Source organism: Miniopterus schreibersii (assembly GCF_964146895.1).
Source record: "Miniopterus schreibersii genome assembly, chromosome: 5".
In the NCBI taxonomy this organism is placed as follows: Eukaryota; Metazoa; Chordata; class Mammalia; order Chiroptera; family Miniopteridae; genus Miniopterus; species Miniopterus schreibersii.
The window spans coordinates 64,634,221-64,660,756 of record NC_138106.1 but is presented as its reverse complement, the minus strand read 5'-3'; the positions used below and the strand labels follow the sequence as shown (position 1 = coordinate 64,660,756).

At 39.3% G+C, this 26,536-nt stretch overlaps 2 protein-coding genes across 6 annotated transcripts in view; one reads left to right on the top strand and one right to left on the bottom strand.

The window, feature by feature from the left end:
* CMSS1 (cms1 ribosomal small subunit homolog) overlaps nucleotides 1–26,536 on the bottom strand; it is a 340,238-nt gene that overhangs the window by 205,817 nt on the left and 107,885 nt on the right. The gene's annotated exons all lie outside the window — the stretch shown is intronic.
* Nucleotides 1–26,536, top strand: part of FILIP1L (filamin A interacting protein 1 like) — a 277,711-nt gene that overhangs the window by 149,120 nt on the left and 102,055 nt on the right. The window contains exons 3-5 of the mRNA XM_081139356.1: nucleotides 16,242–16,494; nucleotides 17,237–17,410; nucleotides 25,487–25,665. Of these exons, the coding sequence (XP_080995482.1) occupies nucleotides 16,252–16,494; nucleotides 17,237–17,410; nucleotides 25,487–25,665 (596 nt within the window). The 5' untranslated portion in view covers nucleotides 16,242–16,251. The remainder of the gene's footprint in view (nucleotides 1–16,241; nucleotides 16,495–17,236; nucleotides 17,411–25,486; nucleotides 25,666–26,536) is intronic.

Below are 26,536 nucleotides of genomic sequence, written 5' to 3'. Positions count from 1 at the left end.
CTACAGCTATTCTGGAGACATATTACATATACCTTTAGTTTCTCATAATGCTTTTGGAATATGGATGAGAAGGCCCCTCAGCAACTATGAAAGCTCCCAGGGGTTCCCATTCATAGGTTGAAAACGACGACTGCAATGCATGTATTAAGTAATGGACCATGGCCATAATCTCAAGAAAGTTATCTCTCCAGTGGTTATCAACAGAAACACAGCTATCAACCACCTGCATGCACACACTCATGAAAGAAATACACTATTTTCTGGTGAGGTGCTAGGCAGAGGAAATGAAAACATCCATGAAGTCACAAGCTGTGGGCACCAAAGTGTGTGTGGCACTTCTGAGCCAGAGGCTTTCTTCTGTTGGCTCTGTGACAGCGGTTTAGCATGGGAGGTGGGGACATGAGAACCCTGACAGGGGGGATTCTTTTCTAAAAAGTAAGGGGTAAAGTTGCCTTCTTTTTCCTTATAAACCTTTACTGTGTCAACAGGCTGCCCACTCCCAACCCCAGCAAAAACAGGGGTGGCCCCTAAATGCCAAAAGAATAATTTTCTGAGCTTTGCATGCTAAAATTGACTTGGCAAGCCCTCCACCTTACAAAGAACAAAAAGAGCTTAGTTTAGTCTGTGTATAAATGCTTCACAATCATTAACAAAACATCCAAAGCAACATGCTCAAGGGAGGGTAATGATTCTTTGTTCCCTTCCCCAACCCCCTTAATTCTAAGCTTCTGACATCCATTTATTTACTTATAGCTCCTAGCAGCAGCAGCCACCCTCCTAGGTCAACATGTACTCTTGGCTGCTTTGGGCGCTTTCTAACAAAGGGCTATATGGACCCACACACAGTGGGCAGAACCCTGTAGCTCAATCTATCCTAATCCCATGGACTCTGGAGGTTCAGATCTCTTCAACAGGACTGGAAAGGGGTCTCCCCTAATTAAAGAGCATTGGAAACCCACTCCTTCAGAGAGATCAATGGGGCTAAGGCCTTCGGAAAGGGCTTGGTTCACCCTTCTTAGAGGAAGATATAAGAGAGCTCTGATATCAATTTGACCCAAACTCATAGGATCTAGCCAGAGCCACACTACCTAGAGCAAGTGTTCATCCCGTTGCATCTGGTTTTCTTGCTGTTTTATGGTGGTCCTTAATGCTTTTTGACTTAAGCAGACCTCCTACTTTATAACAACTCCCTCCCTACCACCTGGAATGAGTAGAACGGTGGAGAGCAGTGAAAGAGCATGACCTTAATTCATACTGTGCCTTAATTTCAGATTTGATCAAGCCTAGATATTCTTTCTCCCTCTCCTCTCTTCTTCTCTCACTACTTCATAATGAAGGTCTTTGGTGAAAGGACACTGGTCTTTTCAATTTTTCTGATGTAGTCAAAGCTATAGCATGAGTGTTGAGAAGATGTCTCTCCCATCTTTAAATAGATCATTATTCCTAATAAGAAGAACTCAGGCAACAGAATGTAGGCTTGCGAAGTCTGGGTGCGCTCTGAAGCCAGATGGAATTCTTGCTCTGCCACTTACTAGTTCTGTGGCTTGGGCCAGATGGACTGGACCTCTTGCAATATCGATTTCCCATAAAGTGCAAATTAATAGTATCTGCCTGATAAAGCTGTTTTCAGTATCAAAGGGAATAGTGCATATAATGTGCCTTAGCATACACAGTGTCTGGCCAGGAAGACAGTAAGTTGTGTGTCCCTGTTGTGTTAGAGAAGATTGTAAAATTCTTGGTTGGCGGAAGAGGCACGCCAGCTAAAGCCTGGGTGAGTTAGCCCCTTTGAACCATCAGGCTTAGTCATCTTGTTTGGAACAGTTATGGCCAGTTTGGACCAAGAGGTCAGTCACTTCATGTCAAGTGCCTCCAAACTGGCAGGATCATAGTTCCCTATCACCTCTCTGCTAAACAAGAGGCACCAGATTCCTAGCAAAATTCCAATGTCTTCAGCTTGCCAATCTCCATCTTGGCAAGGCACAAAATAATACTCTCTGAAAATGCAGGTTTAGCACTAACTAAAAGAACTCCTTTCTTTAGTGATGTGAGGCTGAGTAATATACTCTCCTCATGATGCTAAAAGGCAAAATCCCTTCATTATTTTCTTATCTCATTTGATGTGCTAAAAGGGGAGGCATGTCTGATGAACCAAGAGATAAAATTGGATCATTATATCTCTACCAGATGAGTTACGTGTTCCTGTCTCTTGCCAGGCACTGGGCACAGCATTTTACACATATGATCATAAAGCCTCTCAACAATCCTGCAAGACACTGACCCCAAAGAATGAAGTAACTTGCCCCAAATTGGACGGCATGTGGTGATGGAGGCAGGGCTGTGATTCGGCTTGGCTAGCTCTGGAGCTTATGCTCTTTCAACCTTGCCATATATCATGTTATGCTGTTTCCTACTTTTTTGCTCACATTGGGATTCCAGAAAACAATCAGAAGTTTCAGGACACCAAAATTTTGACATGTAACTAATGTAAATGAAACAGTAAAAACTAAAGCCCTCAGTTATAAATCCAAATGTGTCATTTTGTCAAAAGTTTTCCCTTATGAAGCTTATGGCTGACACATTTTGGAAATGTCTTCAAAACCTCTTCAAGGCCACATTCAAAAGCCAGTCCCATTATTTTAAGGTCACAATTGGTTCTTTGACCAAAACCAGTATTAGCTGACCCAAACTCTAACTTGATTCACTAGATTTGGTTCCAAGGAACTTTTCCCTGTTGTCAGAAGTCAAATTCACCTTCAATAGACCAGATTTTGTCATGGCTGAGGGATATTCCAAAACAGAAAACTCTAAAAGTAGAGTTCCAAAACTGTTCTTAGTGGCAATGTTGTTAAAATGAGGTCAAAGCAGCTCTCTGCTCCTTGAAATCACTCTCTCTCGGCTCCTGGGACACACAGTTCAGTCTTCTGCTTCTATGTCTCTGCTGGACACCCAAGCTTTGGTGGCCTTCCTTCTTTTCTCTACCTCGCACCGTCTCCCCTTTTAAAAAAAGAGAACTACTTCTTAAAATGTTTATGTACCCAATATTATGTCACTTTCATTTTAAATCTTTATTATCACTGTTGTTTTTTTTAATATATCTTTATTGATTTCAGAGAGAAGAAGGGAGAGGGAGAGAGATAGAAACATCAATGATGAGAAAGCCGTCAATGATTGGCTGCCTCGACTGGGGATCGAGCCCAATACGTGGGCATGTGCCTTGACCAGGAATCGAACTGCGATCTCCTATATCTTAGGTTGATGCTCAACTGCTGAGCCACACCCGGCGGGCTATTATCACCATTTCTAAATATACAGAAAGTAAAGAATATAACAAAGCCTATGTACCCATCATCCACTTAAACAACCCTCAATACTTTGGCATACTTGTTTCTCTTCTACCCTCTGCTTTTATTTTTTTCTGGAATATTTAAAAGTAAAGCCTGGCCCTGGCCAGTGTGGCTTAGTTGGATGGAGCATCATCTGTGCACTGGAAGGTGGTGGGTTTGATTCTCAGTCAGCGGACATACCTAAGGTTTCCGGTCCAATCCCAGAGTTGGGGTGCATACGGGAGGCAACCAATTGATACATCTCTCTCATATCAATGTCTCTCTCTCCCTCCCTCCCTTTCTCCCTCTCTAAAATCAATAAAGACAAATAATTAAATAAATAAATAAGTAAATAAATAAAAGTAAAGCCTGGGACATCATGTCATTTTGCACTTCGATACTTCATTATGTATCTAGGAAAATGAAAAGGACATTCTCTCACATAAATACAATGCTATTAACACATCTAACAAAATGAATGATAACTTCTTACTATCATCTAATACATAGTCCACATTCAAATTTCCTTGGTTGTCTTCTCTCACACTCCATGGACAATCAACTATCACCAAGGCAACCTTCCATGGCCTTGTTGACTTTCAAGGCTTTACCTCACGTGTAATTTTCTCTCCTCTAAAAAGGGCCCCCAAATGTGAAAATGTGACTGAATAAATTAGCTTAATTTTTTCCAAAATTTTTTTACTTATTATATATTGAGAATATTTCCCCATGTTATTAAATATTCTTTGAATACTTGACTTTTACTTGCTGCCTATTTGGCCAGTCTATAGAGAGTCCATGATTAATTCAATTATTTTTCATTATTTGTTGGACACTTGGTTGTGTCATCTTGACTATTATAAACAACCCTGTGATGAACAGCCTTAACGGTGCCCATGGTGTACTTTCTATCCTCATCTTTCACCAATAAATATCTCCTTTGCTTCAGCCATTGGGATGATTTATATTCACCAGACTGCAATCTACCTGCAATCTTATCCTCCAAGGCGCAACTTACCTCTGAGGTGCTATTCCTAATCCCTTTGGCAGAGTCCATCATTTCATCTCAAATGCTCCCAAAGCACTCTGTATGTTGGACATTTAAAAAATATTATTTACTGGTATTTTTGTATTTAGTCGTGAACTTATATTTCTACCATGCTAAGTTGTGAGTTTCCCAACACTTCAGTTTTTTCATCTGTAAAATAAGAAGAATAATACCAACTCCATGTGTCTGACTTGGACAAAAAAAATGTAAATAGAAAGTATGAATCATATTATCTGACAGTTAATTGAAGCTTTACTAAAGTTAGTTTCCTTCTTTTCCCCTAATAAGAGAAAGTATAAATGTGTCAGACTAGATTTACATGCCTGGGAGGCAAGGAGTTAAATTTCCCCCAGTTAAAATGAGTATAAACTAAGTATACAGGAGGTGCTGGGAAAGGAGCAGAATGGCTACAAAACTGAGTACTGCCCAGGGACTTCACCAGTTGCAACATTTTCTATGTAACACACAACCTCTCTATTCTAGTGACAGGTCCTTAGATAAAAGAAGAGAAAAGAAAGATGTCAAGTTGGAATATATAGACGAGAACTCGATCTCTGAATCTCTTATTTACCTCTGAGCTCTTCATTAGGTTGGGTGGGTCTAACCAAGAGGAGGCCCAGAAACGCTCAGGGTGACTAGTGGGAGGAAGAGGTTGAGAAAGCTAAGGAAACTTTGTAGAAGACTTTGGGTACTCTGAAAGGTGCATTTTTATCTTTCAGGATTCACACCTATCTAGAGCTGGAAGGAACAGGGGTTTAGCCTATGAACATGGAGTGTTGCTGTGGAAAATAGCAACACGGCTGTAGGCAAGAGACCTGGGTTCTGGAGCTGGTTCAGAGTCTGACCACGGACACATCAGTTAACCGTGCTGGGCCTCAGCTGCAGAATAAGGAAAGATTTAACAAAATTTATTCCAAGAGCTGAAGGGACAAAAATTCAAAGAGAATAGAAAGGTTAAGTGACTGGCTCAATATCACTGTACTTCTAAGAAAAACCAGAGAGCAGAATTGGAAGAAATATGAAAAGTGATGTAGTTTGAAAACTGTTAAAAGAATCATATGATTTTCAAGAGCTCTGATCTAGTGCTGGGAATACAACATTTAAAAATGAATTTAAAGCAAACTTGGACTATATGAAAATGATTTTCTTTTTCTGTTCTATTCCACAAAGATCTGGAAAACATTCCCAGTCCCGTGTCAACCTTAAATGAGAAAAGAATCTTTAAAGAGCCACCGATTTGTAATGGAAAACTCTGATAAATCAACTATTTATACTCTGAGATTTTTACATTTCTTTTTGTCCTTTCTTCAGAACACACAGCTAAGAAAAGCCATGATGTAAGTGTGCTCTATTAGGCCTCATCGGCAGGCTGTTTATTTTGTATCTACAGCCTAGCAGCTTTTCTGACTACAGCACTTAGTGGACAAGTAACCAAAGAACATACTCAAGCCCCCCCAAAAGTGTGAGTTTTTGATTAGCGTGAGTCTGGAAAGAAAGAGGCATCAGAATTCCTAATTTTTCATCTTTGTTCCAAGGTTTATTAGCCCAGTTTATTTAAGCTTTCTGAATTTCAAATTTATCTTGAACACAGGGCAAGTAATTACCTACCTATGGATGTATCAAGCAATATACACATGAAAGGTATTGTAAGCACTCACCTGATACGCTGGAATAAATCTTCATTAAATGCTATCAAATTTCCATATCTATACTTAAAATTCCAACTGAGATCAAATATCAGAAGAGCTACTGAGATCTTTCCTAAGTATATACTCTGACCAATTCACTGCTTTTGTTGCATTTAATATCTGGAAAATTCTGTCTAACTCCATGCATTTCTTTAAGAAACACTAGGCCTAATGAAGAGTAGGTCTAATGGGGTATAATCTGAATGTGTGTGTGTGTGAATGTGTGTTGGGTGAGAGAGATTAAACTAGGTGGTGTGAGGAGTGGTTGAAGAAGCTGAGATCCTTTCATCTGGGGGGGGGGGGAATAGAGCTCTTCTCATTGAAGGACTACAGTGTAGCAAGAGGAATAGACTTGTTTGATTTAGCTCTGGAGGCAGAAGCAGGATAAACGAATGAAGTTCCTGGGAGCTAGATTTTAGCTCACAAAGAAGCACTGTCAGACACTTAGAGCTGTGTAACAATGGAGCAGGTGATCACAGAAAACACTGAATGGCTGGTAGGTGGGGGACGGATGGGATGACTAGTACACTGCCTTTACACCTCATTGTTTGGTTTTTCTCTTTCTGTAACTTTGACATTGTCTTAGGACTAGAATTCTTGGGAATACAAACCTGAACCCCACATCAAGCTTCATTACTTTCTCTGAAGCTCCATCTAAGCCCTCCCTACAAGGAAAAACACCATTAAGAGACTGTTTCAATGATTTTTTACTGAAAATGGAAGAAAAAGATAAAGGTGGCCATTGCTAAATTGGGTTATCTGGTTGTCAGGGTGCCTTTTTTTAGCTACCAGATAGCTTTACTACAGCTGGCTGAATTTAGTGTCTTCAAATGTGGGTGACTAGGGCAATAAAAGGAAAGAAATTTTTTTGTTTTTTTATTTTATTTTAAGAGAAACCAAATAAAATACTCCACAGGATTTTTTTCCCTAATGTGGCCATGCAAGCACAACCTGGCTGTTTTGCAACTGAGCACTATTAACATCTATTTTTAGCCAGTATTTTCATAGATGAATCACATTTACCATGAGACAGTTAACATTAAGGGCTCGACCAGTTCTACTGAGAACCCCATAATCTTACTACATCTCTTTCCAATCCCCTGCTAGGGAACTAAGTTAATAGCTTAATGGTTCCATGCAGAGAGAGGGGAAAATGCAAGTGGAAATGTAAAGCTAGCAGAGAGCCCGCTCCCTAAATCCAGCAAAGTGTGGGATGCTAAACACATTCAACTTCAGGCCCTGGGTCATTCCCAGCTCTGTCCCTTGGTGATGAGTGACCTACAGGTGGCATGGACTGGCTCTGCATTATGCACCCATCTTGCCATCAATACAGTTCACCCCCCAAATCTCCTACCAAACCAAGTTTAAAAACTGTTTTATAAAATCTCACATAGATAAAAAACAAAACAAAACAGGACTAATGATCGTTAAACGTGTTCTCAAATAAAAGAGGAGTGTAGTGGGTGTCCAGCTCATTTTACACACACAAGGGTGTATGTGAGGAGGTTGAGATGAAGGAGAACAGAAGTTCAGGGTATATATGATCAAAGGTTTTCAAAATTCAGTGACATTAACGAGATTTGTGTTAAGTCTTGGGGGTCTAGTGTAACTTCTCACCACCACACATGAACGTGCTGTGCTCTCTTGCTTGAGCTCTCTCTCTCTGAACTTTGCGTGGGCACCAGCATCACCACACTGATGCTAACATTGATATTAATTTCTTTGTCTTTGATATCTCCTACCAGGGTCTCCACCCTTAATTTACCTTTACCAAGCTCTTTCTTACAGTCTTTACTTCAGGCTAAAACTCTTTAAGATTAAATAAGATAATATACTCAAAGCACTTAAAACAGTGTTCAGCATGTGGTAAGAGGAGTGGCTCCTTTTATGATTAGATTCTCAGGATTATTTTTCTAAATTTCTAGCCAGTGGTGCACAGATGAATCATCTTTACCATGAGGCAGTTCCTACTCAGAGCCAACTCTACTAAGGACTGCATGATTCAGTCATTCAGTGAATTCCTGCTGAGATCCAATTCTGTCAGACACCATGGATATAAATATGAACAACAGAGGCCCTATGCTCACAGAGCAAGAACAATAAATCTATTCCCGGGTACCATTATTTCCATCTTACATCTGAAGGCTCAGGGAGGTTTAGTAACTTGTCCAAGGCCACAAAGCTAACATACAGGAACCCCGATGTAAGCAGTTCCATCTGATTTCACAATCCCATACTCTTTCCATTATGCTCTGCTTCTTGCCATCCCCAAGATGCCAGCAAAATGGTTGAGAAAAGCACATTTAAAAATAACAATCCATTCAAACAAGTTTCTACACATAAATAATGCATGAAAACAAAACATCTTTACTGAATAGACCAATTACTGAAAAAGCCAGTGAGCTGTGAATTCACGTTATTCAGATTTTTGTGTAATTCTGGGTACCCAGAATTAACTGTACCGATATTAATAAATGGGACATTAGTCCAGATATAAAAATAAGCTATACAAATTGCCTAGCACGATACTTGACATAGTAGGTGCTTCCTGTGTGTTTGTTGATTAATAAAGCTAAATAAGGATTCTTCCTTTCCTATGTATGCCTTTTTTAAAGGTCCTAAGTAGATACAACATAATGATTTGCTGGACTCTGGAGTCACACTGCCCAAGTTAGGACCTGGCTATGTGATTTTCTAGTACTATGATGACCTTCATCATGTTACTTAATAGCAACAAGGCTCAGTTTCCTCCTCTGCAAAATGGGGATAAATAACTTTGTGAAGACTAAATGAGTTAATCAAAGGAAAGCATTTAGAAAAGATTTACATTGCTAAGTACTGAATAAATGAAAGCTGTCATTATTACTATTATTTCTTCTTGAATCAGAGTAATTTTGATTAGCTATCTCAATATCATGGTAGATGATCAAGACCAAAACCAATTTTTTTCCTTGAGGCCTTTTGAAGTTTCTTTATATAAACAAAACATCCTCCTTTCCACCATTCAAACAGGAAAATAAACAGGTCTGTGGAGACTAAGTTATTTCTAAACAGTACCCAATTATGTAAAATAAGCAATTTTTGGTATGTAAGATTAATAATGATTAAGAAAATAAGGAGTTGGCTGGGGGAAGGTAGTGTGTATTGGGGGAAGGCAGTAGGTAGAATAGGCTGCTATTTACATTTGGCCATTTCCTGCTAACTTAATTAAGTAAATAATTGCAATTTCTCTCTCTAGCATGGACACATCCTTACCAAGATCCACCACAATTTCAACCAGCTTAAACCCAAGAAAAACTGACTGAGGTCACCACATAGAAAAACAAAGAAGAATCTACTTCTCAGGGCCAACTGCACTGTATTTGTATCCATAGAGACTAGACAACAGAGAATCATAGAATTCTAAAGCGGGAAGTCCCGGGACCTCACAGATCATCTAGTCCCAGGCCCAAATCCTGCAGTCAGGGATCTGTTAAGGGATGAGGGACAGGGTAGAGGTCAATGGAAAGAACCTCTGATCATTGTTCAATCATAAATGACCTCGTGGGGCAAACCTAACCCAATATCCTCATTTTATAAGTGACAACCCAGAGCCTGGCTAATTAAATGCAGAGCAGGGATCAGAAGCCAAGTTTCCTGATTCCCAGTTTATCTCTCTCTCATACTCCTGAAGGCTGCCATTCTATGGCTATGTTAGTCACTGGTAAACAATACATTAGGCTGTGTTAAACTGACAACTAAGCAGTTTTGGTCCTTGCAAAACCATCAGGCATTATGTCACTGCCGGCACTTTATGAAAAGAGTAGGGCATCATTATTTGGTATAAACAAAAGCAACTTTCCATTCCTTTTTTCTTTTTTCTGGTAACCTGCAAATCTCAAACCACTGTTACTATTACAAAATTTTTATTTTCCTCAGTATGCACCTCTGGGCCAAGCACACATGCATTAAAAATTTGCCAAGAGAAACAATGAAGTGACTGATAATACAAAGTATAAGAGTATCATGAAATCCATCTTTGTTTTCTTCCTGTAGATACTTAATTACTTCTCATTACTGATCATTTTGTGGTTGCTGGAAGAAGGGCAAAGAAACCCCACCACTGTAAACACGAGGAGACACACTCCTGAGTAGACCAGAGGTCTGCACATGATGGGTCTGTCCACAAATCCAACGAGCATGCCTGCAAGAATGTTGATGCTACTTATCCCAGCCCACAAAGAGGATTGGTAGTCTCAGAAAAACTCTAATCACTTTAAAAAGAATAAACACAGTATAAAAATGTCCCAGGTCATACTTTTAAAAAAATCACTTATAAATATCATCATTGGCAAGCGACTTGTGCTCGCTCTCCTGGCAGATTTCACCTAACCTGCTTTAAGAGTGGGTGGGGCAAGGGAAGCTAGGATGTATAGAGTTCCATTAAGTTTTCTGCATCAGTTCAGAGTTGCCTTGAACTCAAAGGGTATGACTTAAAAGCAAACCTTAGCAACTACCCTGCTAAATAAAGCTTACATTACCTTGGAATTCTGGAAGGCATACAATGGTTAAAATTAATGGTGGCAGAGAAATACTTATTAATCAGCAGCAGAATACAAGATGATTCTTGTCAGCAGGCTACTGTTCCACATATGAATATGCAGATAAGAGGAAAGCACAGGAATGCATAATATAAATCATAAAAATAAACTTACATTTCTAGGAAACTAAAAGAAGAACCAAATATATTTTATGCCTCTTTTAAACTAGACTTTTGTTAGATTTTTATAGAAACATGAATCTGTAGGTATGATAAATCTACAGTTTTCCAAAAATGGCTGCAGTTAACTTCACATCCTTCTGAAATGTGACCTTGCAACTCCTTCCATCAAGAGGTGGAATCTATTCCCCCACTTCCTTTTTCAAAATTATTAATTATTTTGAGAGATAGAGGGAGAGAAACATTGATTCGTTGTTCCACTTATTTATGCATTCATTGTTGATTCTTGTATGTGCCCTGACTGGGGATCAAACCCACAATCTTGGAGTATCAGTATGATGCTCTAACCAACTGAGCTACCTGGCTGGGACCTATTTCCCTACTTCTTGAATTGGGGTTAACCTTGTAATGTTCTTTCACCAAAAGAAATGAGACCCTGGCCCGGCTGGGAGTGGCTCAGGGGTTGAGCATCAACCTAGGATCCTAGAAGATCGAGGTTTGATTCCCTGTCAGGACACATGCCCAGGCTGCTGGCTCAATCCCCAGATGGGACGTGCAGGAAGCAGTCCATCAATGACGACTCTCTCATCATTGATGTTTCTATCTCTCTCTCTCTCTCTCTGAAATAAATAAAGACATATTAACAAAACAAAAACAAAAGAGAGGCCCTGGAATTTCTGCTCTCAGATTCTTAGAATGCTGCCCTGAGACCACCATGTGGGGAAAAACCTGGTCTGGCCTACCAGAGGTTCAGAACCCTTGTAGAGCAGACATGAGATAATCCAGCTGTGTTTCCTAGCCCAACTAGCTGACAGCCAGGTATGAGTAAGCCCATCTTAGACCACCCAGTCCAGCTGAGCTGCAAGATGACTCAGAATCTTGAGCCATTGTTGTTTAGGCTCTACCTAAGTTTTGGGTAGGTCACGACGTAGAAGGAGCAAATCAGTCACCTTGTGGAATACTTACCATGTAGGAAGCACCAGGTTTGATACCCACAAGAGACATAAATGAAGATTAATAATGCTGAATAGAAGACATGGATAGCCCTGTCCTTCACATCTGTTTAAAATATATCTAATCTATGTTAACAACCTTCCATTATTCCTATAAGAGCAAGGGTCTTTCTGGAGTATTCAAGACAATCTAGTGGGGTGAGAGAAAATAATCAGATAACTTTTTTTTTTTTAAATATGTCTTTATGGATTTTAGAGAGAGAAAGGGAGAGGGAGAGAGAGAGAGAAACATCAATGATGAGAGAGTCATTGATCGGCTGCCACATACATGGCCTCCACTGGGGATCGAGCCCACAACCTGGGCATGTGCCCTGACTGGGAATCGAACAGCGATCTCCAGGTTCATAGGTCGATGCTCAACAGCTGAGCCACACCAGCTAGGCCAGATAACTTACTTTTAATTAATATTTTTTCCTTTTGATTCTTCAAATATTTTCATAAGGCACATTACATACATGGTTTCATAAAGTATGTATCATATATTATATCTAATAGTATATGGACATTATTTATAAATACATAAATACATACATTATAGGGTTTTCTACAGTTTTATCTCCCACCCATCCTCAACCTTGCACCCCTACACAAAATATACTTCTTCTATGCCTCGCTTTTTTCAGATAAATGAATCCTTCCTTAGCTACCTAGGGAAGAGTCTGTGATAGCTACTGTCACAGATCACTGTTCATCTGTACAGTTATTGATAACAGCACGGCGACAAGCGCTTTCAGACAGGGTATCTGTAACAGTTATTTGTCTTTTGCAGTAGAGCATGTTGGCATTACAGTATGATTTTTAAAAGTGCAGGTTCTGGAGCCAGGTTGCCTGGATTCAAATCCCAGTTCTACCACTTATTAGCTGTGCAACTTTCAGTTAAGTAATCTGTGTTTCCACTTTTTTGCTGTAAAGGGAGATAACAATATTCCCTACCTCACATGTTTGGTGTGAGACCGGAATGAGTTAATACTTGTCAAATGCTTAGAAGAACGCCTGGCCCCATGGTACGTGTTCAGAAGTATTAGCATCATCATGACCAACCCCGCCCACTACCATCATCACTTCCATCACTGTTTTTCTATCTCCCATGTCTAATAGAGTAAATGTTTGATGGAGGGAAGTGAGAAGAGCATGAGTTGTAAAGCAAATACATTATGTGACTTGATAACATTTTGACAGTGACTGTTTTAAATTTCTCCAGAAGGATACAATAACTTCAAGGCAAAGTGGCTCACTAGTATCAGTTGACAGCTGCTGTGTTACTGACAAATAGAACATGTAAATAATAAGCATATAAGACAATAAATGCCTTCAAGTTCTGCTTTTACAGCCTGATAATGGTGAGGCTATAAAGCAATTCTCTGCTGAAAATTATTACTGGGGTTTTTTTCCTGAAGCACTGTTGTTTTAACTATAATCTCTCCCCTGGTGGAAATCATCAGACACAGGTTTACTGCATATCCACATGTAGCCCTTAGATTTCTATGGATTTCCTATAGGATGCAGACTCACAAATCCGTCTCTTCTAAATACACTACTGATAACCTATGCTAGAAGTAAGGCACAGTGGCAAAAATTGTTATACATCATAGGGGAGAGAGGTCACAGAGATCCTTTCCCCTTCCCATCCCCATCACTTCACAGATCAGGATACTGGGTCCAGAGAGGGTCAGTGTCTTGAGTCCCACAGCTGATAGAATTCTTTTCCTTTGACTTCTGTATAGTTTAGTGCACTTCTCATGACTCCAGTTTTAAAAACTATTTCCATAAACCTTTCGAGTAAATGTGTGTCATTTGTATTAAGGTTAGAAAGAAAGCCACATCATAAATAACCAACGTAGTGCATGACACACAGTGGGCTTCCAACAAATGCTTGTTGAAGGATGAGGAGAAGGTGAGCGAAGGCCTTGCCAGCCAGCTGTGAAGTCCTCAAGACCTGACACTCAGGTTTTTCAGTGGTGCCAGCAAACTGAGGCTGGTGAGAAGAATCACTTCTTAAACAGAGAACCCAGCAGAGACACAGAGTCATTCTTTTAATAGTGCTTCCCGTAATCATGCGTCACGTCATTTAGTAACAGAGTAATCAAATAAGCTTGCTTTTCTTCCTGAGTTTTCCCCCAAACTACAAAGGTAATATAGATTCACTGTAAAACTTTTAAGAATAAAGATAAATTAATAATAATATTAATAATAATAATAATAATGTTTTTTGAATGCTAATTTTGTACCACACATGTTGCAAACATTTGACATGTATTGACATCTAATCCTCACAGCAACTTTAGGTTACGAACATACTACACTACTATTATCCCCATTTTACAGATGAGAAAACTGAAGCACAGAAGTATTAACTAACTTGCCCTAAGTTTTGTAGCCAATTACTAACTAATAGAGTAGGTATTTGAACTCAGGCAGTGTGGTTCCAGAGACCATGGTTTTAACCACTCCTTTATAGTGTCACTGTTCCAGCTTTGGCTTCCAAAATAAATTTTTAAAAAACTGATTTAAAAATTGATAAATTTAACCAAATTAAAATTTAAAACTCTATACTATAAAAGATACAGTAAAGTGAAAATGCAAGATACAGACTAGAAAAGATAACAACAAAAAATTTAATCAACAAAACAGTAATTTATAGAATATGTAACTAATTCCTATAAATCTGTAAGAAAAAGATAACCAATACAAAAAAAAAATGGGCAAAGACCATGAAAACAAGCAGTTTATAAAGAAACCCAAGTGGCCTCCCAACATAGAAAAGGATGCTCTCCTCACTAATAATTACAGGATGCAAGTAAAAATTTTCACTTATCAAACTTGGAAAAAAGGTAAATTCAATAATAGCAAATGTTGATCACAATATGGAGCAATGAGAACTCCCATACTCTCTTATAAATGGCACTCCATTTAGGAGAGCAATAATCCCTAGTAATGTTGAGAAAACGCATACTCCATGTTCCAAAAATTACACTCCTATGCCCTAAAGAATATCCTGTAGAGAAATGAATGTACAAGAAAAAAAATGTACAAGAATGTTCACAGCAGCATTTTTTCCTAATACTGAAAAAATGTAAACTATTTAAATTTCCATGAACAGTAAAACAACTAAATGGTGGACTATTCATATAATGAAATACTATATAGCTATCAAAATATATTAACTAAAGTAAAATGGAACAAGGAAGAATATATGATGAAAAAGCATGTTTCAGAAAGATGTAATCAATATGCTAGTTATACAAGGTTTAGAAATATGCAAAGCAATACTAAATATTGTTCAGTAACATGTATACATGTTTTAAAAAGTATAAAACATGCATAGGGATGACACTCCAAATTAAAGATTATTTCTGGGGTGGAAGGGTAGAGAGTAGGTTAAAGAAGAGATACATAAGGGGCTTCAACTGTAACTATAATATTTCACTTAAAAAGTGTTTTCTAGTGTATATAGTAAATTAAGATTTTACAAATTTGTATGGTAGCACATAGTGGATCATTGTATTTTCCATACTTTTCTGTATGCTTGAGTTTTTTCAGATTTTTAAAGAAATATTATTAAAAACTAAAAGCAACACATTCATGATGATTAAAGTTTCACGATTTGTAGGGATGAGTAAAATTAATAATCTGTACATTATTGAAGCAGGCCAGAAGCTTAATTGACATTGTCTCTTTTCATTAGAAACCTCAAAGGTAGAACAATTTTTCTTGCTATTATAAATTATTTTGGATAATTATATAATCAGATGTAGAGTTAATGTGTGCCTCAAATATTATTTTATACTATTTCTATAATGACAAACCACTATAGGCAGTAGTGCCCATACTTTGGAGATGAGGGTCCTAAATATAACTCTTTGACTTATCCAAGGATAGATCTGGAATTTTAGCAGAAGGTCAGAGATACAGCCAAGGACCAAGCCCTCATTCCTTTAATATTAGACTTTGCCATCACAACAAAATAACCCAAAGTATTTTGTAGCAGTAATTCTGATGCTTCTACTTAATGGACCAAAGGCTAAGAAAATTAAAAATTAAAAAAAAAATCCAAATGAAATACTATAATGTGAATCTGCAGAGAATTAGAACAATTAGCATATTTACTGTTTTACAATTATTTTAAGCATGTCTTAAGTAAGCACTTAGGGCATGGTTGGAGGTATGACCTGGGACCCCGAGGTTGAATGTTTGGCAGATGAACTTCAAATACAGTCTGTTTACCCATGGATATAAGTGGCTTAATCAAAGCAAAACACATTTTCTAAAATGTTGATTTTAAAAACAGAAGTGTAAATAAGACTTGTGATTTATGAATCTGCTAATGCTGTTCTCTGCTATAGACATCAGAAAGGTCATGAGTCTTTGGCTGCAGTAAATATAAGAGTGCAGACTTGTTAAAGCAGTAATAGGTGCCCTTATTAAAAATTCCACTTTCATTAAGTTAAAACTTGTCATCTTTCTTTCCAGTCCTTAAAGAATGCGTTCCAGAAGCAGTGACACAGAGGGCTCAGCCCTAAAGCAATTTCCAAGACATAGTAAAGACCACAGTTTCCAAGGGCCTAAACACATGAAGCAGAGACAGCAAGCCAAAGACCCCATCAATGAGTCAGATGAGATCCTTCTACATCCTACGTCACACAGTGGTAATGGCCACCAAGGAGAAGACCTCTCAAGAGACGACCTATTATTTCTTCTAAGCATTCTGGAGGGAGAACTGCAGGTCAGCTGAGTTCAAATTATTCCCATCATGCTTCAAGGGGGAGCCTGTTTGTGAATTTGGTGTGTATACTGCCCCAGAAATATATGATCTATAGTTCATACTTGTCTGTACATGAAAGAAAGTGTAACTACACACACACACAATTCTCTTTTGCCAAGTTGAAGGGCAATTAATCACATCTAAAAGGGCTGCCGTATGACATGCAATTGGCATGCATGTTGTGAAAGGTCACATCCTCTGTCCAAGCTGCTCACAAGCTTCAGTGCACAGGCATGTATAGGTAACAATAATGCCAGATGACTTCTGGATTGGTTTAAATAACAATAGGTGCTTTGTACCCAATGTGAACTGGCTCTTAGACTTGCCCTGGCATCATTAACCTACATAAAAAAACTAAAAACAGCTGCTACACATATAGGAGACTCTTATTCCCTCCCCCTGAAAGTGCAAATGCCAGTCCATTGAGGGGTATCATATTATCTGCTTGTCAAACACAATAAAAAATGTAGGGTCTCCCAATGTTGTATAGTGATCACTTTTTAAAACATTATTAATATGTAATTAGATTGTAAGAAGGATGAAGGGGCATAGTTTTGGTACCTTTTCTAAAAGGTGCTGTAACTAAACATAACTTGTTTATGTTTGAAAGAGAAATAAAAAACACTCAACTCCAATAAGACATCACTTTTTGGAGACTGCTGGTAGATAAAGCAGCTTTCTGAAGTGCCTTTTGTTGCTACAGGCTCGAGATGAAGTCATAAGCATTTTAAAGGCTGAAAAAATGGACTTGGCGTTGCTGGAAGCTCAGTATGGGTTTGTCACTCCAAAAAAGGTGTTAGAGGCTCTTCAGCGAGATGCTTTTCAAGCCAAATCTGCCCCTTGGCAGGAGGATATCTATGAGAAACCAATGAATGAGGTATGTATCGTATCAGGGGTGTGCACCTGGGAGGTGGAAGTTCACCAGCTAGCTCAGTGCTAGGCCTGGCAGTTAAACATGACATATAACTCCTTTATGATTACTTAAAGTTATTCTAAGACATTTCAAATCTACCCAAAGCAGATAAATACTACATGTTCTACAGGAAAAAGAGAATAAATCATGGACAGGATGTTTTCACTAGGTTTGCTTCTTGACATCAGACTGAAACCTAACAAATGCGAGAGAATTTCTCTCTCTTTCTCTCTCTCTGAAACTTAACAAATTTGAGAGAATCTCTTTCTCTCACACACACATATGGATGTGAACTTCTTTTGGGGAACTTGAATGCTATTCAGGTTTTGATAAAACACAGATAAAGTCTACCCTCACCGGTGTGGGTCAGTTGGTTGGAACGTCATCCTGTACATCAAAAGGTCATGGGTTCAATTCCTGGTGAGGGCACATACCCAGAGTGTGGGTTCCATCCCCAGTCTAGGTGTGTGTGGGAGGGAACAGATCAATGTTTCACTCTCACATTTCTCACCCAACCCCACCATCCCTCCCTAAAATAATTTAAAAAGCACGTCCTGCCAGCCAGAGTGGCTGAGTGGTTGAGCATCAACCCATGAGCCAAGAGGTCACTGGTTCGATTCCCATAGAGGCACATGCCTGAGTTGCAGGTCAATCCCCAGTAGGGGATGTGCAGGAGGCAGCCGATGGATGTTTCTCTCTCATCCATGTTTCCATCTCTCTATCCCTCTCCCTGCCTCTCTAAAATCAATAAAAACATATATTAAAAAAATACAAAAGCATGTCCTCGGGTGAGGATTAAAAAAACAACAACAAAGTTCAACCGTAGAGGTTAATTTCTTTGAAAACACTGAGGTATTATGTCACAGAAATTTGCAGCATGAATAGAAATAATCTGAAGATCTGTCCAAGAAATAAGAGTTTAGAAAGCATATATCTTAGATGAGCGCATATTCTCCTTTTCCTTCCAAAGTTTAATGACAGCAAAGACCTCTCCCCTACCACACGTGCCCAACAATGACAACAGCAAGAAGGGGAGCAGTCCCAGCAGAGCCACCACTGCACAAAGTTGCAGTGCTGCTTGCTCTTCTACTTGCTGACATTTCCGAAACTCTTTGGCATCCTTATTTTATTCTTCTATTTTCCTCTGAAACCTCAATGGAAAATTTCGTAATTTTTCATTTTTATAAAAAGGAAACAACTAGGAGCATGCGTTAAAGCTGGAGAGAGTGAAAGCAAGTTTTGGACAAATTTCCCCCACATAAGTTCTGGCAGCCTACCTCAGGACTGACCTCCAATGTCCTTGCTATTCTCATCTTGGGTGTCTCATGAGAGAAAGACTACTGTCTTGCCAAATTGTGAAGGAGTTTGGTCATATGGATCTGCTTCTCTGAGGGGGTGAGGATGAGACCACCCAAAGTCTGTTAACTTGTGCTTTAATCCAAATTTTAAACAAGAGGAGCTGAAGCTGCAAGTCAATAGTGTTAAAACTGTATCCTGGCTCCCAAAATAGTGACTGTGAAGCAGCACTAGGCACAATTCCCCAAAGCATACGAGCACAAATGCAAATTAATGATACTGAACATATCCTGACAAAGCTCCACAAATGACACAACCCCTCAACACTTCAGTGTGAAATGAAACAAAATGTTTCCAAACGTATGCTGAAATCAGTAGGAAAAACTTTTGTTACAAAATAATTCAACAGCACACATGCAAAACTGGAAAACACCCTGACCCTCTACAAATACTTATCCCTAAAAATCATCCATAATTTAGCCCAGCTTTACAAATTCAACTTTCTTTAATTACTCCAACAAATACCCCTACACATGTGCACTCAAGTACACGCGTGTGAGCGCATGTGCGCACACACACACTTTTTTTACATTCCCACCTCCATCATTTGCCCACTTTCTTCTCTTGCCTCTGACTTTTCCCTTACAGATTTATTTCTCCTCAGCTATCAGTCTATCCAGTTCCTGGAGGCCCACACAGCCCAGTAGTCTACTCTCTTCCTGTATCTAATGGGAGGTAACAGGCGAGAGGAAGATATCCAGAGAATAAATAGTAATTCTGACAAGAATTCCCTAAGTCGAGCTAAAAAACAGACAGGACAGTGTTCCTTCCCAGCAGTGCACCTGCGACTGTGCCCTCGTTACATCAGAATGAACGTGTGCATGCTAAAAGAAGAATCTTTTGCTTTCCCCAATAGGGGGGTAAGCTTCCCCCCCTCCATCCTTTATTTTCTTCACAATGTTCTTTTTGAAAAATGTACATATCTCAACCATGTCTAGGGTAAACTAAAAAGGATTTATCTATTCTTAAGGCAAAATAACTTAGAAGAACAAACAGCTCTCAGTTACATCACCTGATAGAAACCTGATTTAAGCTAAGAAATGCCTTGGATCCAGAACAAAGGAAGACGATGGGGAGAGGGAGTCGCTGGGGTGTCGGGGGGGGGGGGGGAGACGCAGGAGAACCAGAGTCCAGGACAGTTTTAACCCCCTGCTGCTTTCCTACCTGGGGTTCCATGTGAGAAGTTATCTTTAAAAAAATACTTGTGTTAATGGCCTAACATATTCTTAGTTCTTCCAAAAAATGATATTAAGAAAAGTGTAAGAAAATAAAATAATCTGCATACTTTATTAGCTTTACCTTACGGCAATCTTTAGAATACTTATTTTAAACAACATATAATTAGCTTTAGAGTTTCATTTTATTCATTTATTTCATATTTACTGGAGAGCTTATATATAACTACAGTTGTGGTTCTGGTAATCAGGGTGTTTACTGTCTAGGAGAGTGACAAACAGCATGATCACACAAGTGTACAGTTACACATGTATTAACTTCTGTGGCTAAAACCATGAAGCACTATGAGAGGGCACAATGGGAGATCAAACTTAGATTTAAGAATTGGGAAAGTCAAGATCCAGAAAATGAGTAGGTGTTAGGAAGAACATAGAGGAATTCCATCTCCAGCAACACTGTGGCCACATATCCAGTGAAATTATATCACTAACAAATGTATAAAAAGTTTAGATAAACTGTCTAACACATTCTTCAATACATGGAAGAGCTTACATGGAAGCAAGAGAAATTCTGAAGCTAGGAATTAAAAGGGAAATTTATACAGACTAGTTTCTAGAAGGCTCCGTATATTTTAAACCTTTCTCCTCTCAATCTACAAACTTCCATTGCTGGGAACCAAAGAACACATTCATTTTGGAATATCACCTCTGGCCTTTCCCCTTCATTTGACCATGGCTGGGTGAGCTGGCACAGTGGCCAGTACAAGCATTTCTGGAAGCCTTTCGTACACCAAGATGGTTCGCAATACTTGCCTATACATGGAAGTGACTGAAACCAGCTGGACCTTCCTTTAACAGGACCCCCAAAATGTTCATAGCCTCTCCAAAACTACCTGCCATGAAAGCAAATATGATACTGGTTAAGTAAAAAAGACAGGTATCTTAACTGATTACAATTAAAATGCATTATTTTGAAATTTTACTAAATACATGACTAGGTGAACACACTGCTGGGGCCCTGGCAGGGCCTTGGAAGATGTCTGTGCAAGAGAAGGACCCTAAAACCTTCATGGTAAACCCTCCCCTCCCTCCCTCCCTCTCTCTCTCTCTCTCTCTCTCTGAGCATATGTGTACATTTTTAGAAAGGAAGACATGACCATGTGTGTAGGCACACTCTGAAGGGACAGAGGTGGGATCAAAGATCTAAGAGAGATTCATGGACAAAGCAAGGACTGGAAGGAGGCAAAAAGGGATGGAGCAAAGAAGTTCATACAGGTGAGGTGGTTAAGAATGTAGAAGAATATATAGGTAAGTTAAGAGAAACAGAAAAGATAGAGCATTTACACTTGATGGACTCTATTTAGTCAAGTAGGGACAAAATTAAGAAGGTAATGAGTGCTTAGGTATACTGTTCAGACAGAATAGCATGGGCTTCAAATAGGGTGCCCTGAGGAAAGAGGAAGGGTGCTGACCAGGCACAGGGGAAGAGCCACCTGGAAGGTCCAGCAAATCTGAAAATCACCCAGAATGCTGCCAAGATTGAAGGCAGAAAGGAAGATTATAGAGGGAGTGGCCTGAAGTTCAGCTGATGACCAAGATGAGAATGAGAAGACTACCACCATGAAGGACAATGCCAATAAGGAAGAGTTTTCAGAAGGCACTGGCAGTAGTCCAGATTCTGAGATATCAAGGCATGAAAGAATGAGCAGTCTCTATAAAATAGAGATTCCAGTGTTACCCAGGAAAATCAGGTTTCAATAAAGACAAGGAAGAAGAAAGGATATTTTATTTTATAAACAGTATATTTGGTTATCTTTGATCTAATAAAATGGCCAAACCATTTCTCTGCTCTGTAAAGGACAATCTTCAAAGGGCCAATGGAAAAGAACAAATAGAACCAAACCATAGCACAGAAAGAAGATCAAACCTAAAATCTGGGTCGTCTGTGACTCTGCAGGTATTAGAACAAAGGTCGTTACTCATTTTTAAACATATACTACACAACCATCTCTTAAAGCAAAAAGATGGAACACCTTTCTGTTCTTCATTCTCTCTGACCATAGGAGAATCACCAGAAATCCAACCTAATGAAACATCTTTCATCCTAGGCAAGGAGTGGGATTGTCTGAGGGGCTGGGAACAGGCCATGACATCAGGGAGGTTAAAACGATAAGCAGGAAGCTCGTCATCGCACAGTAAACATTAAGGAGCCATCTTTTCAGTCTTTCTATCCAACACTCCCTGGAATGACTGACTACTCTTCCGGTCTTCCTCCCCAGGCTTCATTCAATCCATAAGCGGGGTCAGATAAAGAGGGGAGTGGCTCTCTGATAGTCCCTTAGTACTTGACACACCACCTTACACTGCTCCTAATTGTTTCATGCCTGTGCATCTTATCTTCCTGGTGAAAATATAAGCACTGAGACTTCAAACTTCTCATGCATTCCCCATGGCAACTATCACAGTAGTAAGCCCATACTGCATAACAGCACTTAAATACCTGTTGCCTTGTGAAAACTATGACCCTAGAACTGACCTCAGAAATCTAGTCCAACCACTTAATTTATAAATGAGAAACCTATAATACAGAATGGCTAAATGACTTGATCAAGCTCACACACACAGGTAGTGAGAAATAAAATGAGTTCAGGGAGGTTTGGGTCCATCATTCGACCTGTCAGGAATGAAGACTAAACTGAAAACCACTGACATATTTCCTAAAAGGCATTTTGGGCATGGAGAAATGAAGGCACAAAATTAAACTTCAGGTCTCAGTACTGAAGAAAACAATCCTGAATCACTGGTATGTTCTAAGAACTTCCCAAAGTCCATTGTGGCTAAAGGTATGGAGAATGGAGAGGAAGTGTCAGGACACTAGTGGTGAAAGACCTTCTGGCTCTGGATAGGAGAGTGGAGGAATCCCATTGGTGGAGAGATCATGCGGTCACTGATGAGGACAGGCTGGAAGGGGATGAGGCTGAAGGGAGGCCACTTAAAAGGTCATGTAATAAATGGAGGACAATGATTGTTTCCAGCCTTCCTTCCTTGTCCCTTCAAACGAACAACAAACAAACAATATAAGGAGAAAAAAATTGCAATGGAAAACAACAGTAGATTAAATAAGTCTTGTATTTTCTCTCTTCGGGCCAAATCAGTTTAATACCCATATCCATATAATTACAGGATATCTAAGGAAAGAGATTTTTCTTGCATTTAAGAAGCTTCCCACCCTGGCTAGTGGGACCCAGTGGTTAGAACGTCATCCCTCCCATTAAAGTATATCGGGTTTGATTTTGGTCAAGGACATGTACCTGGGTTGCAGGTTCGATCCCTGGCCCTTGTTGGGGCATGTGCCAGAGAAAAACAATTGATGTAACACATCAATGTTTCTTTCTCTCTCCCCCCCTCCCTCCCTGTCTTCCATTCTCTCTAAAAACCAATGGGGAAAAAAATATCCTCTGGGTATTAGTAAATGTTTTCCTAAGTCAACTAACAACTTCCCTGAATGAAGGCTGATCCTATCACCATTTCACTGTCAAATTCCAAAAGCAGTTCATTTGAATTTCCGTTACAATTTACTCTAATGACCCGGGACACAATTAAACACTACAACCTTCCCCTCAGAAGATGCTCATTAGTTAACAGTGACTCTGCCAGCAGGCAATACAACTTAGCGATTTCAGCTTCCACAAAAAAACTGGTTACATTTATTAAAAATCATCAACACCCATGTAGTATAATGAAGTAGTTTGTGTGTGTTAAAGCACCATTATAAACCAATATTAGAAACCCAATCTAAGGATTTAGAGGTCTGAGACAATTAGTTAGGTTCTGTAGCTGACAAACCTTTGGTCTATTCTTTTTCTGGAATGGCTTGGCTATGTTGTGCCTTGCATTCCTACTCAAGTATGTGCTTTTAAAAAAAATATGTTTTATTTTTAATTGATTTTAGAGAGGGAGAGGAAGGGAGAGAGAGAAACATTCATGAGAGCCTGACTAGTGTGGCTCAGTGGTTGAGTGTCAACCCATGAACCAGGAGGTCATGGTTCGATTCCCGGTCAGGGCACCTGCCTGGGTTTCGGGCTCAATCCCCAGTAGGGAGTGTGCAGGAGGCAGTGGATTGATGTTACTCTCTCATTGATGTTTCTTTTCTTCTTTTCTTTTTTCTTTTCTTTCTTTTCTTCTTTTCTTCTCCCCTCCTCTCCCCTCTTCTCTCCTCCTCTCCCCTCCCCTCCCCTCCCCCCTCACCTCTCCCCTCCTCTCTCCTCTCCTCTCTCCTCTCCTTTCTCCTTTCCTTTTTTTTAAAAATATGTTTTTATTGATTTCAGAGAGAGGAAGGGAGAGGGAGAGATAGAAACATCAATGATGACAGAGAATCACAGATCGGCTGCCTCCCTACCGGGGATTGAGCCCACAACCTGGGCATGTGCCCTGACTGGAAATCATCCAGCAACCCCTCAGTGCATGAGTCAATGCTCAACCACTGAGCCACCCCAGCTGGGCTCACGTATGTGCTTTTTAGGGCTGTAGGATTTCACTGGCTTCTAATTCAGTCACAAATTTTCAATCTTTCATCATAAAGGCAAAAGGTAAAATCAACCAATATTATCAGTTATACTACCTAGTATTTAACAAACTAGAAAGCCACATGCTTTCAAAATTATGTTCTTAATTGGATCTCAGTTTATCACTGGCCAAAGACCCTGAGCCACATTTGTTTTAATCAACCTCTTTTCTTTTTTGATTCCTTGCTTGCTTATTTTGTTTTCAATCTGTAAACATATACTGGGCACCTATTATAAGTCACTCTATAAGAGGCTAATGTGTTAAGAAAAATAAAATGTAGGCCCTACCTTCCAGGGGTTCACAATCTAGTAGGGGAGACACATACATAAATCAGGCACAGGGTGATAGTTCTATAACAAACAAGTAGGCCATGGAAACCAGAAGGGGTTTGAGGCTTACATTTGGTCACATTCACACTACATACCACACAAAGTTGATTAACAAACGTTTAAATACTCAAACACCTTGATGCATAATTCAAAGAAAAAACACCCCAATAAATTCAATAAAAAGGAGAAAAAAGCACACAAGGAAAAAGAGACTAGGGGATCCAACAGGCATCCACTGGTAGAGTACTACAGGAAGGATGGGGCAGGAGAGACCACCAGGGCAGCTGAATCAAACATTAGGCATATCATTCCTCTGATACAGTTTCTCTACAGAGAGAAGGAGATGTTAGAAAGGGGGTAGAGGGTAACTGCTCTGATATCTACAGAGGCATCAATTATTCTCTCTGGGAAAAACATAATGATAGGAAAAATATTATATTTGTGTTGAAATGCATCAAAAAGTAGCAATGAACAAGAGGAATGTTAAAACTAAATAAGGAAATCAGAACTCACTGCTGAATTGGTCAAAACTTGGACATTTCTAAAAGTATAAAAGATGGCAGTATTATTATTAATGATTTGTAGTTAACAGAATATAAATTATTCTTTTGCAGTTGGACAAAGTTGTGGAAAAACATAAAGAATCTCACAGACGAATCCTGGAACAGCTTTTAATGGTAGAAAAATCTCATAGGCAAACCATACTGGAGTTGGAGGAAGAAAAGAGAAAACATAAAGAATACATGAAGAAGAGTGATGAATTCATAAGCTTACTAGAACAGGAATGCGAAAGGTAAGGCTACTTTGGACAAGACAACGAACCATACTGCATGCTTACCAACATCTCACTGAAGGCTGGGTACGGTACCAGGGATACAAGGACAAAAGGGTGAATACGACACAGCCTCTGTCTAAAAGATCTCATGGTCCAGGGTGACGACAAAGATGTGTTTGAAGACACTCTAAGTACAATGCAAGAATAACCAGGTGTAGTAAGGACTGTGGAAACATAAATGTTGGACACCTATTCTGCAAGGAATTGTCCTGCAAAAGTTGCGCAGAGGAGGTGACGGGTTTAGACCCTATGCAAACAAGAATGAAAACTATATACAAGGCAGGGGCAGAAATAAGGGTCACATCAGACAGTTATGAAAACAGTATGGGGCTGACCAGGCAGCTGAGTTGGTTAGAACATCGTCCAGATATGCCAAGTTTGATGGTACTATCTCAGGTCAGGGCACAGACAAGAAACCACCAATGAATGCATAAATAATTGCAACAACAAATTGATGTTTCTGTCTGTCCCTCTCTCAAATCAATCAATTTAAAAAAATTAAAATTAAAAAAGAAAGCCATATGGGTCCTGAGGGAACTCAAGCTTTGCACATAGCTACAGGACAAAATGGAATTGCAGGATGAGAAAAGGAAAGGCTAGCCACAAAAACTGGATTTTATACTGTTGGCAAGGAGCAAATGACAAATTGTAAGAAGGGAAATGAATTGACCAGGTATGTTTTCTTAAAGAACCATTAAGGCAATAGGGAGGAAAGACAGGAGGAGGGTATTTTTTCCCAATGGCTATGAGGTTAGAGAGGATGGAGTGTAAATAAGAAATATTTACGATGTATAGTTAATTTGAATTAGTGACTAACAAGACTGGAGAG